This window comes from Paralichthys olivaceus, chromosome 14, assembly GCF_024713975.1.
Source record: "Paralichthys olivaceus isolate ysfri-2021 chromosome 14, ASM2471397v2, whole genome shotgun sequence".
NCBI lineage: Eukaryota > Metazoa > Chordata > Actinopteri > Pleuronectiformes > Paralichthyidae > Paralichthys > Paralichthys olivaceus.
Window position 1 is genome coordinate 14125510 of NC_091106.1, and position 27455 is coordinate 14152964.

At 42.4% G+C, this 27455-nt stretch overlaps 1 protein-coding gene across 1 annotated transcript; it reads right to left on the bottom strand.

Annotated features, from left to right (window-relative positions):
* Positions 1 to 876: 876 nt before the first annotated feature.
* sema4ga (sema domain, immunoglobulin domain (Ig), transmembrane domain (TM) and short cytoplasmic domain, (semaphorin) 4Ga) lies at positions 877 to 24663 on the bottom strand. Its single transcript, XM_020096907.2, has 16 exons — positions 24262 to 24663; positions 19365 to 19657; positions 13930 to 14078; positions 12384 to 12446; positions 12172 to 12270; positions 11970 to 12063; positions 11778 to 11891; positions 10734 to 10888; positions 9609 to 9784; positions 8905 to 9049; positions 7946 to 8168; positions 7131 to 7246; positions 6886 to 7040; positions 6463 to 6521; positions 3709 to 5976; positions 877 to 2060 (listed from the first exon to the last, which is right to left on the bottom strand). Exons 2-15 carry the CDS (start codon positions 19492 to 19494, stop codon positions 4964 to 4966), a joined length of 2691 nt encoding a protein of 896 aa, XP_019952466.1. The 5' UTR covers positions 19495 to 19657; positions 24262 to 24663; the 3' UTR covers positions 877 to 2060; positions 3709 to 4963.
* Positions 24664 to 27455: the final 2792 nt, after the last annotated feature.

The window sequence follows — 27455 nt, forward strand, 5'->3', positions numbered from 1 at the left end:
TGCTATTTCATTGTGGCCCAGAGTGGTGGACTAACAGACTAACACCATCAGCCATGACAGTAAGGTGCCGTTTCACAAGTCTCTTCAGAGCAGCAGTTTTATTCAATCTGCACGTTTCAGGTGAATGAAATGGAAAGATTCCAATCTGCCGTTCAGGAGGTAGAGCAAGCTCTTCCTGTTGACCCTGATTCAACTGAGGCAGCGTTACATAAACAACACGCACACACCACGACAGTTTGTTAATCACATATCAAGCTGCACACACTGCAGGTACCTGGCACTCCTACAAATCACCCTGTGGCTGTTTGTCTGTGTGCGACACGTCTGTCCTATTTGTGGGTGTTTAGTTGTGCTGCAGATAATGTATTAGAGTGGAGTGAGTTACTGCCTGAGAGCTGGGTGTTTCCTTCTCACCCAGGAACATGAGAAAGGGTCATAAAGAAGATGGAAAAATCTCTGGGTCTCGTGTATTAACTGTGACATTTGTGGGAGATCAGTTCAAAAGGCTCAGATTCAGTTGTTCTTTTATAATAGCTGCATCAACAGAGGTATTATTTTCTGCTTGTGTACTGAATGCTTGCATTTTGTGTGGGACTCCCTCCTGTTGGATCTGAACCAGTGCTCAACCTCCCCCAGGAACATTTTCCATACCAGTCAGTGCCGTGCTGCAGGAACTCGAACCAGCTTCCAGCAACGACGCCTCCTTTTTCCTGAGAGTTTGACATTAACCACCTGATGCACAGTTTGCTCAGCCTACTTCTTCTAACATACCAGAGATCTGACACCAGAGAGGCTCGTTTCATCGACCTGTCTTTGTGAAATGTGAGAGCAAAACTGTAAATACACACAAGCAATGATGAGAGGAGAAGGAAGAGGTGGAAGTACAAAGTTTAATTTTAAACTCGTGACTGAAGGAACCCAGTGCCATGTAGCTCTTTATGTTAGTTAAGTGAGAGAATATGATTTGCTGTGTGCATATAAGTAAGCATAAGTGTGGTGTAACATGCAAGCAGATCAAACTAATATGGTGACATTACAGAGGCAGGAAAGCTGGAGGATACCTGATTAAAGCTAGGGTTGGTAATCCTGAAACACTTTTAAAATATGCAATCGATATGACTCTTCCCACGCCCACAAAACACATAAACGTGCACTGTTTGACAACTGCTAGAAGACGACTCCCTCGCTAACTTTCGACCAGTCAATTCATTCGTTCATGTCGATTACAGTCCTGATGTGACGGCCACACACACACACACACCAGTGTTTTTCTTCTTTTGTTTTTCCACACAACTTTATTTGTTGATCGGTACAGGAGGAAGATTTCAACAAATAGGGGAAAAAAATGTTTTAGAAGCAAATGACCAACCCTACCTTTAATAGGTCATCGTGAAAAGGTAAATTAACAGGTTATAAATACTAAATTCTGTGCTGCTGGTACAGCCTCTGCATGCTTTGGGCTACTGTACTTCTTCTATTGTGACCCTCGTATTTAACAGATGGGTGGCGTTTAAACAACATCGACCATAACTTCAAAAACACTCGTACAAAATTAAATTACAAATAAATACGCCAACCCTCTCTTCTGGTTTTGCAATAAAATAGGCTCACAAAGCACTTTTGAAAGATAAACCTTGGCACTTGTTGTTAACATAAGGAAGGAGGATTTTTTGTTTCCTCGACTCACGCACAAACACCAGACTAGAAAGAAAATTCATGCAGCAGTTGTGAGGAAGGGTCATTATTATACGTTGGGTTTGTTCATATAACGTTGCAGGGACGCTGTCGGCACACAAAGAAGAGCAAACGCTGCTTGCTGAGATGCGCCAGCCGCCAATTATCATTCCAGTTGTGGGGAAGCTGAGCTTCGATAGAGCTGCAGAGACTCTCTTGCTGTCGTTCCCCTTTTTCCAGCCTTTTCTGTCTCTTCTGCTGCTGCTGTGTAATTAATCTCACTTCTCTTTAAGAGAACAGCCAGTCAGGCATCTGATGCTGGTTAGGAGATGCTGTCCCCGGGATTGAAATTAGCAAAGATTCAAACTGACCTGTGCTCATCAGATCTGTAACAAGAGGGAAAGAAACATGACTCAGTCACAAGTGTCAGCAATGTGTCTCCACTACAGAGTATTTACATATTGTTTTTAAATGTTTTTGGAGGAACACAGGGTCAAAATGTGACAAAAGCAACTCCTGCTGCTGTGTTCACTGTGTGAGGTGGTTTGCAATGAGGTCAGAGGGCTTTAATGAAAGCTGCTAATGTGTGAGCAGCTATGTCCGCCTCCCTTCACGTCTTTGATCGGCACCACAGACGGGAGGGCTTCACTCTTCTAGCTGCTTCTTCGTGCTCCCCATGGCAGCACATCCAGCGTCTCCTATCACAGGCTTCTTATATATACAATTAGATGTGTGACTACCCAACCGTACTGCAGGATCAATAATCAACGATCAATCACATCTATTTTAGGGAAATGTTTGAATTCATTGGCTGCATGAGTCTATAAGTGTGTGTAAATTACAGAACCCCACCCTGAGTGTGGGGGCATGAGAAAATAATTGGGAGCTTGAGATTGTTGCGTAGTTTAAATCTCAGGGGAAAGATCTCTACTGCTCTCTCCTCTTCCTATTTCAGCAGTAAGGTCAGACTTGTCAAGACGAGCATTTAATTAATGCTGCCCTCTGACAGGAGCGCAACAAGAGCAATGCAAATAAAGATGGAGTGTGAGATTGAATGAGATAACAGATGTATGTCTATAAAGAGAAACACACTTTCTTTTCCTGTTTTCCCCTGTCAGTGGGTGTCTGTTCCCTTGTTGAGGGTTAAGGACAGAGGATGACGCAGCGAGTATTACATAGATCTTGATGAAAAACATTATCAGTGGTCTGCAACGGAGATTATAATTATGATCTGACCTGCACTGTTTTGTTGGCTTAGCTGTAAAACTTAAAAATGTTTTACCAAAATCCAGGAATCATGCCCTGAGAAATTGCCAAAAGTCTCAAAATGTTGAAGCAAGTGAAAATAAATTCCTTGATCTTCAGCAAAATGGGTTCTTCCCTGAACCATTTCTCATCATGGTGGAAATCCTTGAGCTGTTACTGTGTAATCTTACTTTCAAACAAACAAACAGACGAGGGGTGAAAAGACAACCTCCCTAGCGATAGTAATCAAATATTATGATGTTCTGTTATGCAGGTCAAACAAAACCACATTTAAACAACCTTAGACTATGAGAAACTAAGATGAACACTGAAATATTTCCAAATATTTTATTAATGAAGCTACTGATTGAGAAAATAATCTGCATATTCTCCCATAAGCATGAAGCTCCTGGTTATGAGGAATGAAGCCTCACTGCTTTAACATATTTTTCAAAATGAATTACACTGTGAGAATGTTTATGTGTCAGAGATGATTCTGTTAATTTATTCCGTTTTACTGTTTTGAGTGAGTCAGACCTCAGTAGATGTTTTCACTCAGGCTTCTCTGAACCAAAACTCTCCCCAGGCGATCAACAGTCAGATGAAAGATTAGTTAGAACAGCAGAAGATTAAAATCCAGAGAAAGTGAGATAACACTGCTCTCTGTATCTGTATGTATCTAAACACTGATTCAGCCACCCAGCGTTCTAATCCATGACCCATGTCTTTAAGTGCTTCTTTGGCAAAGAGCCCGTGGAGATGTGTTGGTGAGATATAGGACATATTTACCTTGGATGCTGGTTCCTGTTCTCCACAGTCAGTGTGTTATGTTCTCGTCCAGGGGGTCACTCAGCAGAGGATCCAGATTAGCTGAGACATAGTCAATGTGTTTCTCCTAATCCACTTGTGTCCCGGAGACGCAGCTGTGGCCTCCGCTGCTGCTGCAGCTCCTCACACTGATAAATGCCCCCAATCACAAAAAGCTCTGCAGGTTGCGGTGTCGAATTCCTTAATAGCGTCCAATAACTTTTCCAAAACGCCTTAAAACTGGTCGTTAAAGTGCATTGAAATCAATAATACTGTCATATTTTCATCAGGATTTTGATTAACACTTGGTGAAATAATCACAATTTAATATTTCCATGATATTCAAATTTATGAATGTTCTGTAAATTATGTTTATATGCTGTACAATAACAAAGACCAGTAGAAGGTTGTAACATTCAACATTTTAACAATTATTTCAACCATTTATGATGGATTGGGTGAACCTCAACTGTGACTTGAATTAGAGCTCTTAAAAAGTTGATAATGACTAAAAGTTGACATGCAAGTTATGTTATTAAGCATAAATTGCAAATTGTTTTAATACCACAAATCAGTGAATGTTTGAATAAGTTAATAAATATTAAATTTGGTTAATTACTCCAAACTTTGGTTAATAGTAATATTAAATATTGATTAGTTCACCATTAATCAGTGATGTCTCATTTTCAGTGTTAAGTGTTAATGTATATTATTTTAAAGTCAGTTAAAAAGTTATAACTAAATTCCCTCTTTCACCACATCTACTCCATTATTTAAAACGTTTGAATGTCCTGTTTTAAAAAATGCATAGGCCATCTGTGCACTTGTCAGTGCAAACAAACTTTGGCTAGCTGCCCTCCAGTGTGAATTGAGCCAAATCTGACAGCCCCCATCTTCACATGTATTTATATTCCTACTGAGGCATCAGCTTTGTGACCAGGGTCAGACTACAGGATGACCGCAGGTGTCTTTGTGGGCAGTATTGAGGTGAGGTAGATCACACTTTCTTTTCACTTCATGCTCCGTCCTTCATCGGGAACCTGGGTTGGAGAATTTGAGAATTAAGTTTGAAAACAGCCCAGTTGTTCAAAAAGTGGGAATGTCTGAATGTGGACTTGTAAAAAAAAAAAAAAAAAGATAAGACTCTTATTGGTTTAGTCCACAACAATAATGAGTCAGGCACTTCAGCACCAGGTAAAAACGCAGAAGTCCTCCCACCACAGGGGGAGACACATCACTACACAGAGCTCTCGTCCGGCCTGGGCAGCAGCTGAGTGTGTTTCCTCTTCTCCAAGATCTTATTGAGCTCCTCAGCGAATGGGTAGCAGAGCGGCGACGTGTTCTCAGAGTCGCTCTGCCTCAGTAGCACGTAGCTGTTCCCATTCATTCTCCTCAGCACGCTGGGCAGCGTGGCCGACAGTCCATTGGGGAAGTCGCACTCTGGAGAGGGAAGTTGCGGCGTGGGAGGGAGAGGAGGGGCGGGGGGAGGAGGCTCCTTATTTGGTGACGGGTGAGCCTCGCCGGGGACAATCTGGAGAAAGCCTCCGTCCTGGACGCTGCCATTATGTTGCTTTGAAACGCCATTACAAACGCCATTGCCGTTGCAGTGGCTTGAGATGGTCTTCAGCTCCATGTGGGAGGAGCTTCTCATCTGTTTTCTGTTCCTGATGTGCCTCTTACTCTTCGGGTAAGCAGCAGCAGCAGCAGCACGTAATGAGTACTTCCCTCTGTTGCCCACTCGCAGGCAGAAGCCCACGTAGACGAGGACCACGGTGAGGACCATGCACAGGCCGCCAAGGATGGTGATGAGGGACAGGTACATGGCTTCCATGTTCCTGGGGGAGAGCAGCTTTGAGTGGGGGAGGAGAGGGGCTGGGGGTGGTGGCAAGGGCCTCTCTGAGTTTGGAGAATCAGTGGGTGATGGCATGGTCGCAAAGAGACTGTAAGGGTCTTCAGTTGGCTCCAGAGGCGGCGGCGGGGGCAGGTTAATTTGGATGCTGACGTTGTAGGCAACTACGGCCACCTTGACATTGTTCTCAACAGCGTAGCAGGTGTACAGCCCGCTCTGGTCCTGCCGGGCCTCGATGATCAGCAGGCCGTCTGTGCCGGTTCTGAAACCCGAGTTGAGGCCGTAACCCTGCAGCTCACCGTCGTCCAGAGTCCAGAGCGGCGTCGCCAGGTTGGAGCTGAGCTCACACTGCAGCAGCACGTCATCGCCCACCCGCACAGAGCGGCTCCGCTCGACAACATCTGAAACACACACATTAAGTTTAGTGGAAAACTTACCACAGCCTCTGACTTATTTTATATGTTAATCACTTAACACCAAAAAAATTTAATTGAAATGCTGTCCAAAGTTATTGAAGCATTAACTCTAACTACAGTGTTTTTCATTCCTGCCCTTGTGTCACCTTGTTCAAAGACAGATGAACGCAGGGCCGGATGATGCTACGTTTTAATAGACTGAAACTGAAGTGAGAGAAGGCATTTGGCTGTCTTGAATATCAAACAGATTTCTCTCCAGAGATGGTAAAAATGTGATTAAAGAAGGGAGGAGAGGAATTTGCCAACACAGTGTGCATAATCAACTTTCAAAGCCATCGCATGACAACTATGCATCTTTCAAGTCCTTCCTAACATTCTCTATTTTTAATCTTCCTTTCATCGCTCACTGTGCCAAAAACAAACTTTTTTTTTACGCAGTGGAACCCAATGGTCGACAAGTTTTCTGCGTACCATCTTGTATGTTCTCACATCCCCTGCTGCCACGCTGAATGTCCTGGATTAAAGTGGATCTGCAGAAAGAGAAAGCATAACAATGAGAATATTAGTTTCTTTCTGTATTCTGATCCGTGCACATCCCACGTCTTTTATTGCTTAGATAACAGCTTTCTACTGAGTAAGCATTGCTGTCCATGTCAATCAGTAACCTTTAAGTACACAGCTGCGTGCAATGTTTATTATCACAGCCAATATTCCTGCTGGCGTTGTCATTGTGCAACAGTTCTTGGAGCTGACAGTGTGACAGGGCACCGTGATACTTGAGGTTACTCAAATCAAACACGCGAAAGGGGCACCTGCAGCACTTTAATCATCACCTGATTGAATCTCACGCACACACACACACACACACACGCTCGCTCATCCTGCAACACCCACCTGTCTGTGTGTGCCATTACGTCCACACACTGGGCTCCGTTCCAGGCACAGTGAGGGTCCCTGGCAAAGATGCAGTCGTAGCAGGACGTGTATCTGTGGCAGTTGGAGAGCGGGAGCTGCACCACACCCGATGGAGAGCCCACGTACACACTCATCTGAGGGAGGAGGGAAGGTGTAAATATCATAGGATGGAGATTAGTCCTCTGATACAATATGTGTGTGCATGTGATGCTTAAATACAATACCTGTTTTGCAGATATCAGTAAAGCATTAACAGGCTGCGGCTCCTCGAACAGTTGAAGCTCCTCGATAATGTGGAGTTGACCCTCGATTTCTACAGCTTTGTGTAACCATCCTTCATCTGAGGGACACGTTCAAAGAGGAGAGACACGGACGCTTATTCATTTCAAATTAACTTGCAAACACCAACTGCAGATGAGGACAGTAATTGAATTCTTTGTCTCAACATTGTTGAGTGGACATGTAGCTAAAGTAAATAAGATGTGGACTTCTCTTGTAAACATTTTTTTCCTTATAGATCAACCTGATAACCATGGAACCATTCATTCATTATCTAGGCTGGGTACACCCTGGACTTAACATAGAGACAAACAACCATTCACTCTCACATTTACACCTACAGACAATTTACAGTCTCCAATTAATCTAACCTCAATCAGCATGTCTTTGAAATGTGGGAGGAAGCCGGAGTACCCAGAGAAAACCCACACAGACATGTAGAGAAAATGCAAACTCCACACATAAAGACTACAGACGAACCAAGAACCTTCTTGTTCAGGGATTGTTGGTGTCAATATAAATGTAGTCAGTGACAAAATTCTGGGCTGTCATTTTTGTCCAGGTCTCTGTCTTTGGTTTTCATATCAGAGTGACATTAATGAAAGACAAAAAAAAGGTGTAAAAGTAATTGACAGGCAGCAACAACAGAGATGACAAGACTCCAGAAAGTAACTGCACTTTGACAAGCGATATCCCAACACACAACCCCTCCTAACATCTCAGTGGCACAGATTAACACCTGATATGGATGCATACACACCTGTTCCCATGTAAAGCACATTATTTGTTTCTCCATCCAAGCCTTGGATCTCATGCACAGCCATGTACGTGTAGTGTGTGGTCCTCCTGAACAGGAGGGGACGTCTATCTGAAGGCTGGACCTGCTGCGACATCAGAGGATGCCTCCTGACAAAGTCCAACACATCATCGGGCAACGAGGTGGAGACGTTAATGCCCCTGGCCCTCAGAGCGTCGGTTATACACTGCAGGAGAAGAAGCCAGGACAGGCATGATACTGGCTCCAGGGAAAGCAGACATTTTTGGCTCATTTGTAATTAAGACTGTTAATAAAAACGGGTAGTGGAAGGGGGAGAGGATGTCATGAGGCTTAGCGAGATGGTCTGCACGGAAAATTAGGGGATCAAGGAAAAGGGAGCCAGGGGAAGATTGGTCCGGGGAAAACGCGACAACAATGAGCCTGTGTGAGCTCAGCGGCCGGCTCAGGCTGACATGTGGGCGACTCAGCTCTCTGTGCACCTGACTAAGGGAATGACTTCAGTTTCTCTTTGTGCGATCCCAACGACTTCAGCCAGCTCCTCTAAGAGGCTTTCACGCTCTCATGTTAAAACCTGTTTCTCATTTTCCTTATATAGCAAAGTTAAAATTAAGTCCAACAAAGTGATACTACAGTGGATAATGTCTGCCCATGCCAACGGTGCCCCGGCCCTGGCTGCCACACTAAGCTACAGTTGCCAAACGCTACGGGCTGAAGTTAATAGTCATGGAAATGGTTTCAGTGGCATTAAGCTGGTTGTGCTTTGAGCCTCATCCTTGTGGCTACTCTCATCATCTTTCCTCCATCTTTTCCTGTGCATCCGTCCTGTACGCTTTTTTTCTCTGCATTAGTTTAATCTGTTGGTTTTCTGGTGTGAATTTGTTCAGCCTGAGGAGCAGGGACACATTTTGTCTGTGCTAAGTGTTCTCTGTGTGTGTGTTTACCGTTCCAGGTCGTGGGTCAGGGATCTTTCCAGTGTACTCCCTCCACTTGGAGCCAGAGTCCTGGTTCTCCATGTAGGGTCCTTCGAAGGCCTCTTGGACTTCAGACAGAGAGAACCGACACACCGCAGACGCCTTCACGTTTTTCCTAAAGACATCGTCACACACACACAAGGACAAACCGTGAGAAAGACCAGAGCACAGTCAGCCTACAATAACAGTGGTAAACCCAGTGTTGCCATAGAGACAGCAGTAGAAGTACAGTAGATCAGTGGCTCATGTTAGAAAAGAGAGAAATGGGAGGAACGAACAGGGAAGGGGCGGAGAAGTCGATTTAAAAGTGAGAGTTTTCAATGAGTGTTTGCTGCAGTATTAAACCCAATTTGCTGTTACCATGGTAACCACAGATATTGCTAAATCGACCAGGACTGAAATACTTCAACTTTTGAGTACATCTTAATCTGCATGTTTAATTAATATTCTGTCCTCAAACTCCTGCAAATCTCCTTCACCCAACTCGTTTTTCTATCGTTTGGATTAAAAAAAGTTCTCGTGGCCTCGTCTCGCCCTTCTCTTTCATCTCGTCCCCTCTCGTCTGCCTCAATGTATCGATCGCTGCCTTTCATCTCTGTCCCGCTCATTTACATTTGCACCCTCAAAGCCCCCATCAGCTGGAGAGCTCGACAACACGTAAATTCCCCACTCACCACTCCAGGCCAAAGATGCCGTAGAAGAGCGTGTCCTGAGGCGTTTGTCCAGGCATGACGAACACGCTGCGCAGCATGTTAAAGTGGAAGTCGTACTCGGGCAGAGAACACACCAGCCTGGCCTTGAGGAAGGATGTCCATCGCTTCTGGAGAGTTAGATGTCCTCCCCGGTCCCCCTGAGGGAAGAGAGGTGGAGGAAAGAGGAGGAACAGAGGAGGAGGAAGGAAGAGAAAGGGTCACATTAAGTAAAAACTAAATAAAAAACAAACTGAACACTGCTCGAGGTGGAACGTGAGGGGAAGTGAACCTCGTAAAGAGCAGAGAAAAGGCAGCGGTAAGCAATAACTGTACATTCATTTCAGCTGACTAATCCCAAGGCTTATACTGTATATGAGTGTGTTTGTCCTCAGTGGGTTGAAAGTGCTCACTGTGAAGCACAATTCTTTCAGTCTCAAACAAACACACACACACACACTCACGTGTAAACACACACATGTGTACACACACACACGTGTACACACACACACATCTCAACACCCGCTCACAATCCAGAATAATGCTCTGACAGGTAAATGATGGAAAAGCTTGACTTGAAGCCACAAATCCTTTTGAAACTTTGCATTGTGTTGGCCTTTGATTTTAATTTTTTATATTTTTCTTGAATATTCAGCCAGTGGCAAATTGAAAATGTCACCTGTACCGACACAAGGCATTTCGATAAAGATTCAACTTTTCAAAACATTCAGGGGGAGAACTTGTTTGCTGACTTTATTTTAAGATGCCACAGGAGAAAACAACAACAACAACTTTATAAGTGTACAGGTTTCCTCGCTCCATACTGGGAAGCAGGAAATGTAAATCATTAACTTTTTAGGCAGCTGAATCCTCCGTCTTTCCCCCTGCAGTCACCCATCCCTCTCACTCTGAGGCACACTGACTCCAAAACCCATTCATCAGCTGCACAGTCAGCTCCCAGGGCCTTGTTACCAATGCATTCTCCATCTAGCCTCTCATCTATTATAGTACCCTCTCCTATCATCAACTACTTGCATTTGCCTGAGGATGCATAGCTTCACTCCCAGTTGCAAAATATCTCCCTGTATCTCTTTGTGAAACTGCTCTCACCTTACAAACCCGAGCCACTCGTGCCACCCGGCTGTGGCTGTAGGTGGTCGTCTGCTCCTGGCCCCTCTCGGTGAAGAAGAAGTAGATCTTGTCATCATCACCGGTGCTGCTGATCAAACTCTCCTTCACGAATGCAGATCCGACAAAATCTGCCTCTGTATGAGGGAGAAAATGATGCAATGACTCACGCAGTGATACTGTAATTATCCAATGATAGAGTTTACATCCACAGAGACTTGTTTAGGTTATTTAGGTGAGCAGCTCGCAATAATGAACCAAAACAGTTAAGAAAGGGGGGAAAAATGCAGGTGCAGAAACCATTCTTGCACTGCAGTTGGCTTCCTATACTATGAGGGGAAATGTATACGAGTTCATAGTTTGCACAGATGGTGAAAAGTTGTTTACATGCTTCAGTAATCAGCAAAACATCTTGTTTTTGAGTTTCTGCAACCCAGCACCATATTAATGAGACTGTCAGAAGCTACAGGATGCCAGCAGATCTGTGAGGCTCTACAGTGACAGACTGGAAGAGAAAAACAGGATTATCTATGCATGTAAAACTAAGCTGTGCTGCTTTACGAGTAAGTGGAGCAATCAGACGCAGGTTTGACAAAAAGTAAAATAACACATTATAGAATAGGTTCGCAACTGACTCCAACATTTGCAATCTCACATACAGCTCCTCCTGGTTATTTCAGGAGAATATCCGGTTCAGTGCACGTCTGAAAGCAGCTTCTGCGGGTTTTCTCCAGGTCTCTCACAATAACATGTAAAGTGGTTAATCAACAGGTGACAGCGTGTCTCCTGTCTCTCACCCAGTTGGCTCCAGCCCCCCTTGACCACTTTAGGATGGGGGGGTACAGATAATGGATGGATGATCCACTGAAGCTGCTCAGGCTTCTTCAGCAGAGAACTGTAGATACTTGTTGATGTGGAGGCCTGACCTGGTTTTAGCTGACTGAAGGACAGATGCTTTGACCACTTGGACCAACCTGCCATCAAAACATCTCTACAAGCTTTTATCTTTCGAGAGGCTTAGCTTACCGTTCAGCCAGCGTGTGGGAGCGTCCTCTGTCTTCAGTGTGGGAGGCGGAGAGTTGCGGCGAATATCTGGAGAGCTCCTGAACTCGTACTGGGAAGCTGTGTACATCTGCTGGTCTGGAGGAAAATCAATCTATTGGATCATGTATTTGTTGGGTGAAACTTTTGAAATGGCTAACTGCTAAAAGGCCTCACCTATGATGAGGGCGGTGTAGCCTGTTGTTGGGTCATACGGACATTTGTCTCTTCCCTCCTCAGGCTGAGACGACATCACAAACCTCTTCTCATCCTACACAGGACAAAACATATGGGTAAGGAGGAAGAGATGTGGTGAGCTCGCACGGCTATAAAAAGAAATTCAATATCATTATCAGTCATTTGTTGTGCACCGACATACTATATATGCACAGAGTGGTCTGAAGGCGTGAGTCCCACACATGTAGAGGTGAGTCGAGTTGAACCTCTGGAGGAAACGGATGTGATTGTAACACTCGGTCTGGAAGAGAAATCAAAAACCAGAGAAAAAAAAAGTTATTTAGGAGGGTGAATATCAAACCAAATGCAAAAAAAGATGAAACAAAAGAGAAACTGAGAAAAACTAAATGAAACCTTATTGTCTTTTCCCTTGAGAAGACACTGGCGTTTTTGCTCGGGGGAGGCCTCCCACTGGATCTATAACATACCACATAACAAACAGTCACACAGGGGTTTCATACCACTGATTTGCAGGAGTTTTAGAAGATCACTACAGATCTGACAGCAGATAAATGGAGAATAATGTCTTTTTTTGCTATCAGGCAAGGCAGTTTAATTTATAAAGCATATTTGTTACACAGAGGTAGATTCAAGGTCCTGTACAGGAACACTAAAAACAACACAGACAAAATGAAAAGAAATTAATTAAAACCAGTTTAACACAATTTTCAAACAAAATCAAAGGGATTAAAAAGATTAGAATAAAGGAGGTAGAAGAGGTCAAATAAATAAAGAGGATAATAGTAAAAAAAATAAAAATTGATAGAAATCTGTAAAATAATGATAGTATCTGAATTTACTGTGTTGCATGTTTTTTTACCCCTATGTGACAAAGAAAGTGGACATTACATTTTTATTTCCTGCAACATATGGAGTGCACACACACACACACACACACACACACACACACACACACACACACACACACACACACACACACACACACACACACACACACTGCAGCAGTCATATGTTATGACAAACTCAGACTCTGCATTTACATAATTAGCATAACAGCTTAATGTCAGACTGTCACCAGGCAACAAACAACGGCTAACAGGTGCAAAAAGGCTTTTCAGCCCCGATGGCTACTTCTGGGTTTGGTAACAACTGTCTTTACTGATGAGAACATTTCATCTTATCCCAGAGCTTCAGTTTGAAATTAGGCATTTATTGATCATTGGAGGCAGGAAACACACTTTCTGCACCTAATGACCATGAATTCTTATGTTTTATTTTTGCCTTGGTTTCAAAATAACGTCTGTCCTGCTCTTCTCGATTATACTATGACAAATGCACATTAATGCTTTGTTTTCTCTGAATACTTTGTGTATTTCCCCACTATCCTCATACCAGCATGACCAGAGGGGTAGAACCCACCACAGAAGACACAAAATACAGCACAGATATAATTTAATAGCAATCAGTGAACACATTTCTGCTATAAATAGTATAAATAATTGGATTTCACATAAAGAGGAGCTGCAAAAGATGTAAAAGGTTCCAGTTTTTCCAAAGATTCCACAGAAGACACAGAAATGTTTAAAAATATTATGCATTAACTAGAAGCTATTTCTGTTTTGACTTTTTCAATAGCTGAATGATATTAACATGAACTCTGAATCTGTTGAAAAAGAATACAGTAGCTTGTTTTTTTCTAATTAATATTCATGTTTATGCAGCAAAATACTCCTGTGGTGTAAGAGCTATTGTGTTAAAAATAATGTTACTCGCACAGACACACACAAGAGGTGCAAGGGGAATAAATATTGTTGCCATAAAATTTTAACTTGTTGCTTCAAAAAGTTCCTGCATCATGGGATGCAAATAAAGCTGCGGCAAAGTCAAAGATATGAAGGGCTGAGGTGCACGACACTCAGTGGCACGGAAACAAACTCACGCTGAGAGCAGAGCTGGCTGAGATGTCAGAGGCATTGAGACAGAATACAACCCCCCGGGCGCCGACGTAGAGACGCTCACTGTCAGCCTCCAGCAGCACGGTGCTGTAGTTAACGGCAGAGGAGTGGAAGTGCCTGCATCCCTGGAGACCTGAGGAGGAGAGGAGAGAGGAGAGGAGAGGAGAGGAAAGGAAAGATTAGTAAAGATGACCTTTTGTATCCTGTCTGCTTCCACAACATCTGTTTATGCAAAACAGCTCCAAATGTCCTTGAAACTAATTCATCATCAACCTCCACACACACCACAAACACTGTAAAGTGGCTGAATCAGTGACACTGAAATGGAGGATTGGTGAAATTTTAGAGAGGACAGTGAAATTCAGTGGAAACAAAAACAATCACGACTCCTGAGTTAAACCCTCTTTTGCTGTTGCACTTCCTCAGATCATTTCAGTCCCCCGTGTGATTATTGGACGATATGAGTGGTTGGAAAGATTTGATTCTGGGCATGTCTCAGCACACTACGCTATTGATTATGGTCTGTCTCTATGGAAACAACAAGGTTATGGGTAAAACACTTTTCAGGGAAAAACACATTAGTTTTTGTTACAAATAATCCAGGTATTAACTAGTTTGTCCTCTATAGCACCACACACCAAATAAATGCAGCCTCTGTTGTCACCTAGATTTTTGTGTGATTGATACAACAACAAAAAACTATTACAGATTCACAGACATCAGTGTCTAATATCACCTCTCTTTCTTTAGAAAGCCCCTGAATGTGCAGAAAGTTGTAAGCATCAGAAGGTTGCACATTAAAAGCAGAACATTTCAGGATTTTTTTAACCAAACTTGACAGTAAGAGTACGACAGTATGAGAATATATATGTGTATATTCTTCTGTGTGATTGTCGAACATCAGTGCAAATTGGTGAGATAGCCTTACTCTTTGATTTGAGCGGTTGGCTTAAAAAAACTGCGATTTTTGGTGCTGCTGGGAAAATGTCTTTCTTAAAATTCACTGTGCTGCAGCTGCACAGAAAATCTTTATACGTGACTTCACAGAAAGAAAAATACACAATACATGAATGTGAAAACACTATTCCTTATCAGTAGCTGCTTTTTGTCAGCTGCAGTGTTTTAGTCATAGACATTATCTTTATGGCCGTTTGTGCTTGTTGTAGTGCTGAATTGATTCGTCAATAATTGATAAGATCAGTTAATTAATCTCCATGTATTTCGATAATGAGTTAATTATTACACAGTTCCCTGCTGCCAGCATCACAAATCTGTTGGTTCCTGATCCTCTACTTTTCTCTGTTATATATAAGCCAAAGAAGACAACAACAAAGATGACAAAGAAGATAATGAAAAGGGTCCAAACACAACATGAGATTTCAGATCCACTTCAACCCGACGTGGGTTCAATGGTTCTGTACTTTGTGTATATTCCCCCCCATCCAATTTTTCCATCTGTTTGACAACACAAGATACTAATGAGGTTCAGTCAAACAAACACTCAGCAAAGAAACATACAGTGCAGCACGCGCATACGCACACACACCCATTTGAAAAACATGTCATAAAGTCATTAGCTGAAATCATGACGTACTGCAGAGTTATGAAAGGTTTCAACGTACAATCTATTTGGACTCCACTTTGCTTGGGTAAATATTACATCATCATTGACACCGTCCCGTCTTACACACACACCAGAGACAACCTTTAAGCAAGTTATGATAAAATTAGTTAAGATAATACATTTTTTACATATATACTGTATATGGGTCTGGAAAAAAACAAAACAAAGAAATCTGCAAGATTAACAGTTTCTCTTATTTTAGTATTTATAGGTAAGTGTTAAAATAATAACACTTACCTAAAATAATAAATTTTGTTCTATTAAAACCACTGACAACATTTCTCCCAATTTCCAATTCAAAAGACACTGGAATGAAATGGCTGCCATCGATGTAGAGATGCAAAGTCAAGAATGGCCTTCTAATTTTTGCTGGAACAGTATATTTTAAGAAGGGATTTAAAGGCAGTAGATGTCTAATCTCAGTGGCTTAATCATTCCAGAGATTTGGGGCTCATGCTGGAAAAGTACGCTGGCCTTAAGTCAGGCTCTGGAGATTTTATAACCACAACAATAACTGCATTGTTGTGAGAAGACACTGGCTAAAAATAACAGCAACGTCGTAATTTTATGTCTTAAATATCTGCCATGACGAATGCTGAGCAGGTTTCACCATCATCTGGGGTGGAGCTCTGACAGCAATTAGGCCATAAAAACTTGAAAGCGAAAGACTTTTTCACATCTATTGATGAGCGCAGGAGCTGAGCACAGCCAAACAGACGAGTGTCAAAGTTCCCCAACTCACCCACTTCCCCCTGAAGACTGCATGGTTATCAAGTGAGCTGTTATTAAGATTCCTATCAGCTGCTGCACAACACAATCCACTCTGCTCTCTTCAGGAGCAGCAGTCAGTTCTCACCCCGACTGCTCCTGTAGCTGATCATGTGCCTCCCTCGTTCTCTGCAGCAGGAAGAAGAGTATTACCTGTGCGGGATTTTCAGAACAATAACCTTTCCTACATGACTTTAGTGTTTTATTGTGGCTGAGGGCAATGCATTATAGTAGAGACAATACCCAAGTTTCCTCTGCGTAATCTGAGTATTAGGACGACACAATACCCTTGTGTGTGTGTGTGTGTGTGTGTGTGTGTGTGTGTGTGTGTGTGTGTGTGTGTGTGTGTGTGTGTGTGTGTGTGCGCGTGTGTGTGCGCGTGTGTGTGCGTGTGAGCCTGGCCATCAGAGCCAGGTAACACAAAACAACCTGCGTAGGGCACTGACACAGCAGAGGGAGGTTTATCTGGGTTATATTAACAATATGTGAGGATCCCACTCCGCATTTTAGCCTCAGCTTACAAGATTGTGCGTCAAAAGGTGATTAGATCAATTCTAAAGCAAAAGAAAGACGTAGAGAGAAAGAAAGAAGAAGTGGAGGGACCTTAGCTCATCAGCATAGTGCAGTGTTCAGGGACACAGACAAACACACACTCTCTCAACCTCCAGGCGTTCGACTGTGACATGACAGCCTTATATACAAATTTACACTCGAGCTCCAGGCCTGTGTTCGGGACGACTGTATAAACAAAGTTAAATCCACCCACTGTGGCTGATGTGTGTGGCAGATTTTCAAAATACTTCACAAGCCAATTATAGTGTTACCAGGTTTCCATTTTTTTTTTTTAATTAAATAAGCTATACTCAATCTGTTTTGCTGGCTTTTAGCCAGAATTCTTCAAATTGACTAGTCATTGGCCAATTTTTTTTTTGCCTTGTGTAAAGTGGAAAAAGTGAATTTGCAATCAGGAGAAAACACAGGTGTGTGTTTGTGTGTTTCACTGTGTTGCATGTACATTATCAATTCTCCAACCAGATCTGGAGGCTTTTAGGTTGCTAAGAAACACAGCGATTAAAGGGATTACTGGTAAGTTTGCAGATCGAAAGATGAGCAAACGTAAAAAAACAAAGAACGAAAGGTAAAGGCAAGTGGAGGGAATTAGCAGTGCAAATGTAAAAAGTATGATCTTATGAAGAAAAAATAAGTACAAGGGATTAAGAGTCCAAATTGAAGTACTGTGGAAAAGAGAGGAGTGGATGAAAGAGTGATGGGGTGGCAGATGAGGAGAAGAGTGTAGGAGGACCGGTGGGCTGGAGGCTCCAGCACAAACTGGTGATGAACAGAAAGTGAGCTAAAGGTACAGAGGAAGGAGATGAGTAATGAGTGCAAGTAGGTGATGCGTGGTGAGAAAGATGACTGGAGGAGAGGAGGAAAGGAGAGATTTTTTCCACGAGTAGTTTGCTTAAGAAAAAAGTCAAACTGGGGATGAGAACATTTCTTTCATACGTCTGCTTGCTAACAAAAATAGTCCAGGATCAGATGACAGTGATGCTATAAGGAAACACACACACACACACTCTTGCCCACACAAGCACAAAAGCAAAATACTGTATACAACCATCTTGCGCCATACTATGACAGTTGTCATGGTTACGCTGCTTCTCAACGACTTACAGTGGTGTCAGTCTCCCTGGCTGCTCCTTAGGGATACAAGCCGGAGCACTTTACTCATCTGCCTCAGTCTCTGTCACCTCAGGCTACATTCCATCACTCACACAGGGTAAATTAATAATAATAATGATCAAAAAAACTTGTGGTTTAGGGGCAGGTGTGAGAATTTCCCTGAGGCAAGAAAATGTATGAGCAAGTTAATGTGCACACAAATAAGATGAGGAGACAGAGAAGAGAAAAGAGCTGTGTCAGGGGAGAGCAGGGGAGTGAGGGATAAAGGGATGAAGGGAAGAAGGATATAAAAGAAAGAGGCAGGAAACAGCTTCTGTGATGTATTAGAAAAACAAAGCATGTGAGCTTCTTTTTTTCTATTTTTAAAAACCTGATGGCTTATTTTGCTAAATTATAGTTGGTTTGAAAGTGAATCACTGCATCATTATTCTTTTAAATTTGATGCATCTTACTTCCTGTCCCACAGCTGGGACGGAGGTAGAGAGGGCTGTCCACTAACCAGAATGTCAGTGATTAAATCCCTGTCTCCTCCAGTCAGCAGTTTGAATTGGCTAAAATACTGAAGCCCCTGCTTGTGCTTCGATTTGTTCTCAACCTTGACAAGACCGAAATACTTTTCCTTCCAGGGAAAAGCTCTCCCACCCATGAACTTACTATCACCATAGACCACTCTGTTGTATCTCCAACCCAGACTGTGAGGAACCTTGGTTGTGACACAACAGTCAACTCTCCCTTACTGCTAACATTGCTGCAACAACCCACTCATGTAGATACATGTTGCACAACATCAGGAGAATACGTCCTCTTCTCACTCAGAAGGCGGCACAGGTTCCGGTCCAGGCTCTGGTCATCTCGTGCTTAGACTACTTCAATTCCCTCCTGGCTGGTCAACCTGCTAACGCTATCCGACCTCTGCAGCTCATCCAGCCCTTCACTATTTACCAGCGCTTTAACTGTGCACTGGCACTCACATTTTCTGTAGGACAGTATTCTGTGCTCCAGCTTCAGCTCTTCTCCTGAAAACAAAACGTCTGCGCTCTGATATCTCCTCTGCTCTTTGATTTTTTTGTTCTGGTCTTAGATTTCGCAACAAGTCTAAGCACAAGCAGGGTATATTTGAGTGTGAGCGCAGGGCTTTGAGTGACAGCATTTTCAAAATCTAAACAGGGAATCAATAAGTCCTGCTCTCAAACTGAAAGAGCACAATCTTGAATAAACCCCACAAAAAAGCACTTTATAGTCAATTTTTCAGTTCAATGTTAGAGTATAGAATTTCACCATTCGACAGGAATGCATTGCACCAGAAAACCAATCGTCCATGTGTTTTTGTCAGTGTTTGCTTACCGCTCTTTAAAATAGTGATGCGTGGAGTAACATCCAGGTCCAGGGGGGTTTTGAACGGGTAGCCGGCCGTCGCACACACACAGCAGCTCAGTAGCAGGAGCCGCAGCGCAGGGGATAGAGCCCCCGACATCTCTGCTGACCGTCTCGAGGGACAAACACTCTCTGACCAGGTTTTATAAACATGCAAAGGCACTCACACAAACATATTCAACCTGTCACTCAAACACATACACACATGTAGTCATACACACAGGCGGCCTCCTTCAATGTGCAGGAGGAAGGACTGGAGAAACCTGTAGAAAGATTGAAAACACACAACAACTGTGTTAGCAGGTGTACACTAGAGGAAACACAAAATCCTGCAGACTGAAAATGTGTTACCTTTAAAAAGTCAGAAGAGAACTTGAAAAAGAAGCAGCAGAGTTGAACGTCAGAGTTCAGACACAGTGAATAAGCTGACGTGCAGGATTTCACAAGGATGACGACAGAGATGTGAAAGAGACCCAAAGTGCATTCGCTCAATAAAATATATCGGGTGCTGCCGTAGATCAATGGCGGTCTGTGAAACGGAGCTGTCTCGCAGCCTGTGTGGTGTGTGAGCAGCAGCCTGGCCAGTCCAAACACATGACTGAAAATATCACTAACCAAACAGTGTCAGTCAAACACAGCAACGTGCCGATATCACAGGCAAACACTTGAGGATTAAACGACGATGTGGAGCGATTCAGATCGATAAGATGTGAGAGCGTTTAAAACAGCAGACGTACCTGAGACAAGTGAAATCCAAGAGGAGGGAAGACTGAAATATGATAATAACTAGTAGTGTGTGTGTGTGAGTGTGAGCTTGTGTTGAGAATGTCAATGTTGTTACTGCAGAACAAGACGCTTTTGGAGGAGTAAAGGGAGAGATGGTGTGAGGAGGAAAGAGACGTGCATGTGTATCAGCAGTGCACACAGCAATCTAATCCAATTTTGTTTGGGGGAATGGGTACTGCTCTCTTTTTCTTACTCTCTTTTTGTCCCCCATTAAACACACACATAACCCCCCCCCACACACACACACACACACACTCAGTCAGCTTTCCTGGATCCAGATCTAAACAGTCACACTCTTAAGCACTTTCCATTAAACTAAGCGTGAGCCTCTAGCACCCTAAAGAGCTGAAAGTCATCGGAGTTTGCTCGTTCCTTCAGTCACAAACACACACAGACAGACACACAATGCTGTTTACATAGGAGCATGGATGCAACAACAAAAAGCAGGTAAGCGGAGGAATTAGCACAAGTGTTTGTGACTGTGCTGTTAGAGAAAGTCCCAGCAGAGCCTCAGGGCTGACACCATGACAACGGACGGCTGGAGAGCTGCACCATGTTTCGGTCAAACACAGCGGCATGCAGGTGGATAAGAGACAGTCGGCTCACTGTGATTTTAACAGCAGGAAGGAACAGTGAGACTTGCAGGCTCACAGAGGCACTGTGACGTGATAGAGCATAAAGCACTGGTTCTATGTGAGACTTTCATCGACCACTAATATTATAGAAAGTTCCGTGAATGTATATTTTAAGATTCTTGATCTTCCTGCGGGTTCTTCCTGTTCCAGCTGATTTCAGGTGATCAAAACAAAATCAGCACATCAACATGCAACCTATAGATTTATGTTATAATGAACTTTTCTTCCTCTTTATTTCTTAATTAAATGCACAGTGATGCAGTTGTTCAGTGATGGTTTCTCTGATTTAAGGTAGTTCTCATCACACTGTATATTTCATTTTTCTGGTAACTTTGGTTTTAATTTTTATTGAATGTTGTGAAAAAACTGACGCGTAATTAATCAAGGACATGTATCAACAGGACCTCGCTACTGCAGCTCTCTAGTTTAGCAAGGAAGTCTATCTTTGTATAAAGATGATTTTATGTGGTCATTATTTTTTCAATAAAAATGCTAAAACCCTGTTTTTATCACTTGTTCCTTGAAACTCATTTAAACAGACTATTTTACTTTGCAGAGACTGATTCATATGCAGGACTTTCTCAGAATACAACGACAAGCACGTTTTAGGTCTCTGCAAATACACATTTCTAAAACCCTGGAGTAAAATTACACCATTAGCTCCACCCTGTCTTTTTTTTCTCTAAAATCGAGGATGAGCTCAAAACAAGAGTGAAAGTGAGGCTGCATTATTCAGATCCTTAAATGCAACCATTTGGTAAATATTACTTGTATCCCTCTTCTTTTCAAGGTGGTGGCAGGAGTGCACCGAGGGGCACTTGATAAGTCAATTACTTCCCTGAAATGGGCTGTCAGGGTCAAATTGTGAGCCGCAGTGGTCCTGATGTGGTCATATAATCCTGTGAGGACGAGGAGTCTATTCAGGTGTAAATGTTTTACACAAAGAAAAAAAAGTATAGGATAAAGCAGCAAAGAAAGACATAAAAAGCTGTCAGGACGTCCAGCTGCACAGAGCAACGAGCCAGTAATTGTGACATCTCCAATTCTCTTTCATCTATAATCTACGAATCCTGAAATGCTCTGAATACTCCCCCCCCCCCAATTCAGAAGCTCTCAATTGTTAATTGGCCATTGAGCACAAGTCAAAAGTTGGAGAAAACACAGAACAGAGAGACGTTGAAAATAAAACGAGGCGTACCCAGAGGAAATCAGAGTGACGCCACCACTCACGATCCAACCTCTCTAATCTCTCTTCCCCCTGATTTCGCTGCCAGCTCTCGGTCCCATGACATCCATTCACGGAAATGGATTTTTATCAGGCAATTATAAAGTGTCTATGAACCTGCCTGAATGGAGGAGATTGGAGCAGGGTGGTAACAGCTCCATCAACAGACAACACTTGTCCCCCGGGACTCAAAACTCTCTGTTTTTGAATGTATGTGTGTTTAACAAAAGATTACAATCAAAGGCTTTGAGTTGCTCATCAACTGACAGAGAGAGACTGCTTTAAAACATAGACACACAAAAGGAAGCAACTGAACTGAACTCTATTTGTTCCCAGTACTGTACGGCACTTTGTACAGTCACTTGAATGCAGCACTAAACCGAGCGTTCACACTGGACTCATTCTGACAAAACAAAAAAGAGACAAAACTGATCCATTTTGTTTATAATCCAAAAGAGTGCATCCAGAGTCTGCACAGTAGCAACCGTGAATGAAGACGCAGTACAGAAGTCCCGCCAAGCGCAGTCTCAGCTGTCAATCATAACGTTTCACAATATCTTTATAGTGTCAAATAACTAATTAAAACCAATTGTTACTAAATCAGTGTGATAAGAACTAGATAAAATGAGAGGAAACATCTTTGCTAACACTAGATGTCACTAAATTCTAAACACCAAACCTTTAAAGTAAAACTAGAATGACACTCAGTAGATTTTCCAGGATAAATATTTAAAAAAACAAAACCACAATTTTGCTTCTGGGATGGGTTGAAAACCAGAAAACGCTTTGAATGATGAAAAGGAGAAGACAATAGGAGAAGAGAGTCAATGACTATCTGCATAACAATAAAATGCCTTGTGTTCAATGACCACATATTTGCATATCCAAGTGTTTCTCTCATTCACTATCTACTCCACAGCTTCATGCATTTTTAAAGAATACACAGACTGATGAGTGGGTTCAGTGGGTTTGCACAGGTTCCTCTATGATTGGATGATCAGTAATGATTAGATCACAGGTACAAAGAGCATCAGCGTGGACAGGAAAAGGCTGATCACACATATGTAGCAGATCAATCATGCTCTTCAAGCATCGTGCGTGTGTCCAGCTCATTCACTGTGATCACAGCTGTAATCTCAGCTGCTCGGCTGGCTGCCTTCCTTATGAATTTCAGGCTGAAGCTTCATGTTTGCATGTTGCACAGCTTGAACACAATCCCTGTTGATACCTGACGGACCAGTGCAGCCGCAGAGGAAGTGGAACTCAGTAAAACAGGAGGAACGCATGATGGGTCACTGGGTGTTTTTGATTCAGCTGATAATCATTTTACATGAAGCTGAAATCAAACTGAGATCAGATCTATTGTGATAATTATCAGGATATGTGCCACATTACTCTTTGTGCTAAGTATAAGATTGAAGGTTGAGGGTTTAAACTCTGTCATAAGCAAAAAATGAAAAACACTTGAAATGTGTTTTACCTTCTCACAGTACTTACACAATGTATAACCAATACATCGATGTATGTTGGACTAATGTTATGTAATTGTCATTATAATCACAATATAAATTTCAACCAGTAGCAATGTATTGATATATATTGGACTTTGGTTTCTAAGTTACACCAGTAGTAGTATAACAAAAATTAGGGCTAGGCAATAAAACAATATAAATAATTATCGCAATACAATTTTGGTCAATAGTAATGTGTATATATATATATATATATATATATATACACTGTATATACATATATTGGACTTTTGTTACACAAATTTAGTCAATAGCATAATCGATATAATCGAATGAGTTTAAAATTAGGGCTGAGTGATAAAACAATACAATTTTATCAAAACTAATAGGCAACAACAAAACTTCAATATATATCAATATCTCACCAATACAACAATAGTTCATTGTATCGATCTGTTGCTATTGATGATAACTATATTGAGATAATGACTTTATCGTCTACTGCTAAGATTTGTACTCTCGTTATATACCTTTCATCTGCCTGATCAAATATCTTAATATGTATTTCCTACATTTTGATACGACAAGTCTGTATATGTACATTACAAACACAGTTTTAAAATAGACACACTTACACACACACACCAGTGAGGCACACTGCAGACACACACCGTGAACATGGAGCAGAAAGTGGTTTCACTGTGGTTCTCCTGTGTTGGATGTGAGCAGCGGTGGTTTCATGTTCTCACCTGATTCACGATCAGATTCCTCCGAGACAAAGACACGAACGTTTCCTTCAGCTCCGGAGGATCCAACTGGACTTGAAGCGCCCACACACACACAGACACACACACTCACAGACACACACTCACAGACACACACACAACCACCCACTGAGAGTGACACACAGCAGCCGACACTCAGCGGCTCCGAGTCCGACCTCCTCCACTCTCAGCGCCGCTGCAGTCACAGGTGGCGCTCGCCCTCCCTCCACGCTTCCTCCTTTACTCCTCCTTCTCCTCTTCCTCAGTTTTCTGAACGCGCTCCGCTTCTTCTTCTTCTTCTTCTTCTTCTTCTTCGCTTATTTCGCCGCGAGACGCTTCAGAGGTGCTCGTGCTCGTCTCCTCAGGTGCATGTCGCGCTGCAGCCGCTGGGGGCGCAGTTCCGTGAGTCACAGAAAACACAGGTGAACAAACGCAACCTGTTCACTGCTGCGGGCTGAGCGCCCTGCGACACCCGGCGGCCGCAGAGGGAATCACACCTCACCAGGTGCTAAAAGTTGCAGTGAGTAAGATTTAGATGAAAAGAATCTATTGGCAGAAATTTAATATAAACTAATCCTCATCATGTTTTCACTGGTGTGTTTTATCTAAATTGCACAAATTATAGTTTTCTTTACCCTAAGATGGGCCCTTTATATTTAAATACTTTATATTTACATCAGGAGCAGCTTCAATCTATGGAGGCCGCCATGTTTTTTACAGTAGCCCAGACTGAGCAAACTCAACACCTTTTAAAGTGTTTGTGATAACTGAAGTTCACCACAGGTTCTCTGTCATGTTCGGAAGGGGAGGGTGAGGTGAGGGATATTCAGCTGCAACATGCAACTTCACCACTAGATGTCACTAAATTCTACACACCAAACCTTTAAAAGGACCTCCTGGTGGATAAAACTAGAATGGCACTCAGTAGAGCGCATGCCACCGCCAAGGCCCAACAGTCCACTCATAGATAGATAGATGACTTTATTAATCCCCCATGAAAGAACATTTAAGTTCACACAAGATTTTCCAGAATAAAAATGCATGGATCTAGATGAAAAATCAATTTAAGGGGACTTTCCACTTTTAAAAAGGGCATTATCACAGAGAAAATCACAGGCGGTGTAATATCATCCCATCATAACCAACAATTATTTTCATTATCAATGCATCTGAAAATGATTCACTTTAACAATCATATGATTGTTCTGACTACAAAAGAAAAAACTATTTCCTGAGGTCCAAGTAACAAATTCTATTAATATCCTACTTGACAGCAACAGATTGAATCAATGACTCAACTAATCACTTCAGCTCCAGAGCACTGGTTGGTTTGTGGAGAAATAATGAAGCTGCCATGCAAAGTGTATGTGTGTGTGTGTGTGTGTGTGTGTGTGTGTGTGTGTAACACTGATGTTATTATGCGATAAGTGAATATGGTAAACTCAAATGTTTGCCTGTTTGCACATCCAGCAGATGTGGAGCAGGATTAGCACTCATTCATATTTGTGTTGCCGACCACCTGGTGAATGTGCATCCAATATTCACTGTGTTATTGGTTTTCTACACATTTGAACTTTTCCCATCAAAGCTGATTGCTAACTTTTCCTGTCTGATGCTGAACGTGTAGTGGCTGTATCCAATGTTTTCCATTTCCATCTTTAAAAATAATAAAACCGATTAACAAATCAGAGTTTAACAATAAACTACTGTGATCTAACATGAGGATTGGAGTTTGATCAGATTTGATTGAGTGTCCTGATTTTTGATACATCATAGATTTAGCAGAATCACAGCTCTTTAATGTAAAATAAACTTTTTCACCACATACTTTTCTCTGTTGAATAATTAATTCAGTACGAGTTTAAAGGTCACCATCGATTGATATATGCTGACTGCAGGTTTACAGATGATGGTGGATGTGCAACATTTACTAAAGATGTCTCCTCAGCTCGTACTGATAGTTTTTCTTCATTAGAACTCTTCCTATTTGCTTGTAGAAGAGTCACATTACTTACATTCAGGCATGCAGACATAATTGCACCTACAGCCCCTCATCTGTTTCCCCACCTCCTCTTCTTCCTCCTCTCCAGACCCTCGGGTAAAAATATTACATTCTGCATTTCTGGATTGGGTGTGATTCATGGCGAGGCTGATCTCATATCCCAGTGAGTGTGGATGTTCTGTGCGCAGGAGTTCAACACTTAATGAAGGTGCCTGTGAGGGAAGCTGGCTCCATCACTCTCCCTGTGCTCCTATCCCCAGAGATACACAAACCCAATGAAGAGCCCAGAGGGGCTATATATGGGATCTGAGTCATTATTTTGTACATGGTTATTGTGGAAACATAGATCAGGTTACCTGTGCTCATTCACTCTATGGGTCTTTACATTGCTCATAAAAACAAACAAAGAGCTCCTGCTAGTTGTGCAGCAGAGATCGGAGGGACGACAATTTGTGTCATTCTCAAGTACGGCTGCTCCTCTGTTTTGTACAGAACCTTTATTCATTATGAATGTATGCATCAATTATGAATGCAGTGGGCAGTGGTGATGTTGAATTCAGCGTTTAATCTCAACTCCTTATTGCCATTCAGCAGAGGGACATTCAGTCGAACATTCAGCTCCATTAACCCTGCAGAGTTCACCAAGGGACGCAGCAGAGGAACCTCACTGGAGCTAACGGAGGAGGGAGCATCGCTGCCACTGGTTACGATGGCAACAGTGGCCTCCAATACAGGGGCGGAGCGGTTCGTTCATATATGGTTATATACAGTGTTAGTTACATCACACGATTCAGCACTTTTGTTCTTCTCCTGTTGGGTTTCATAGCTAATAATAATAATAATAATGAAGAATCCAGGCCTGTTTCATTCCACCTGCTTTTGTGCTCCACAGAGAAACACAAAACACAGCCTGACGCAGGACTTCAAACCTCACAATTAAAATTCCACCCATGGATGTTTATCATACCATGTAGATCTATATGTAAACACAGGGTTTGTCATTTGAGGATAACACAGGAAGTGAACATGGTGAACTCATTCATACATATGGATCAAAGTCTGACAGTCCACCACCTTGCTCCAGCCTTTCATATCCCAATTAATTATATTATAATTTCCATGACATTTCATACAGATATTCATGGTCTCCAGGGGATGAATTCAATAGATTGTGGGG

What these genes read in the sequence shown, in the direction of transcription:
- sema4ga (XM_020096907.2), bottom strand. Translation starts at nt 19,494, where the DNA reads ATGTCGGGGGCTCTATCCCCTGCGCTGCGGCTCCTGCTACTGAGCTGC. An exon ending in TCAAGGGAAAAGACAATAAG is followed by an intron (nt 12,271 to 12,383) that starts GTTTCATTTAGT and finishes TTTCTCTTCCAG; the next exon opens with ACCGAGTGTTACAATCACAT. An exon ending in GTAATGGCACACACAGACAG is followed by an intron (nt 6,522 to 6,885) that starts GTGGGTGTTGCA and finishes CTCTTTCTGCAG; the next exon opens with ATCCACTTTAATCCAGGACA.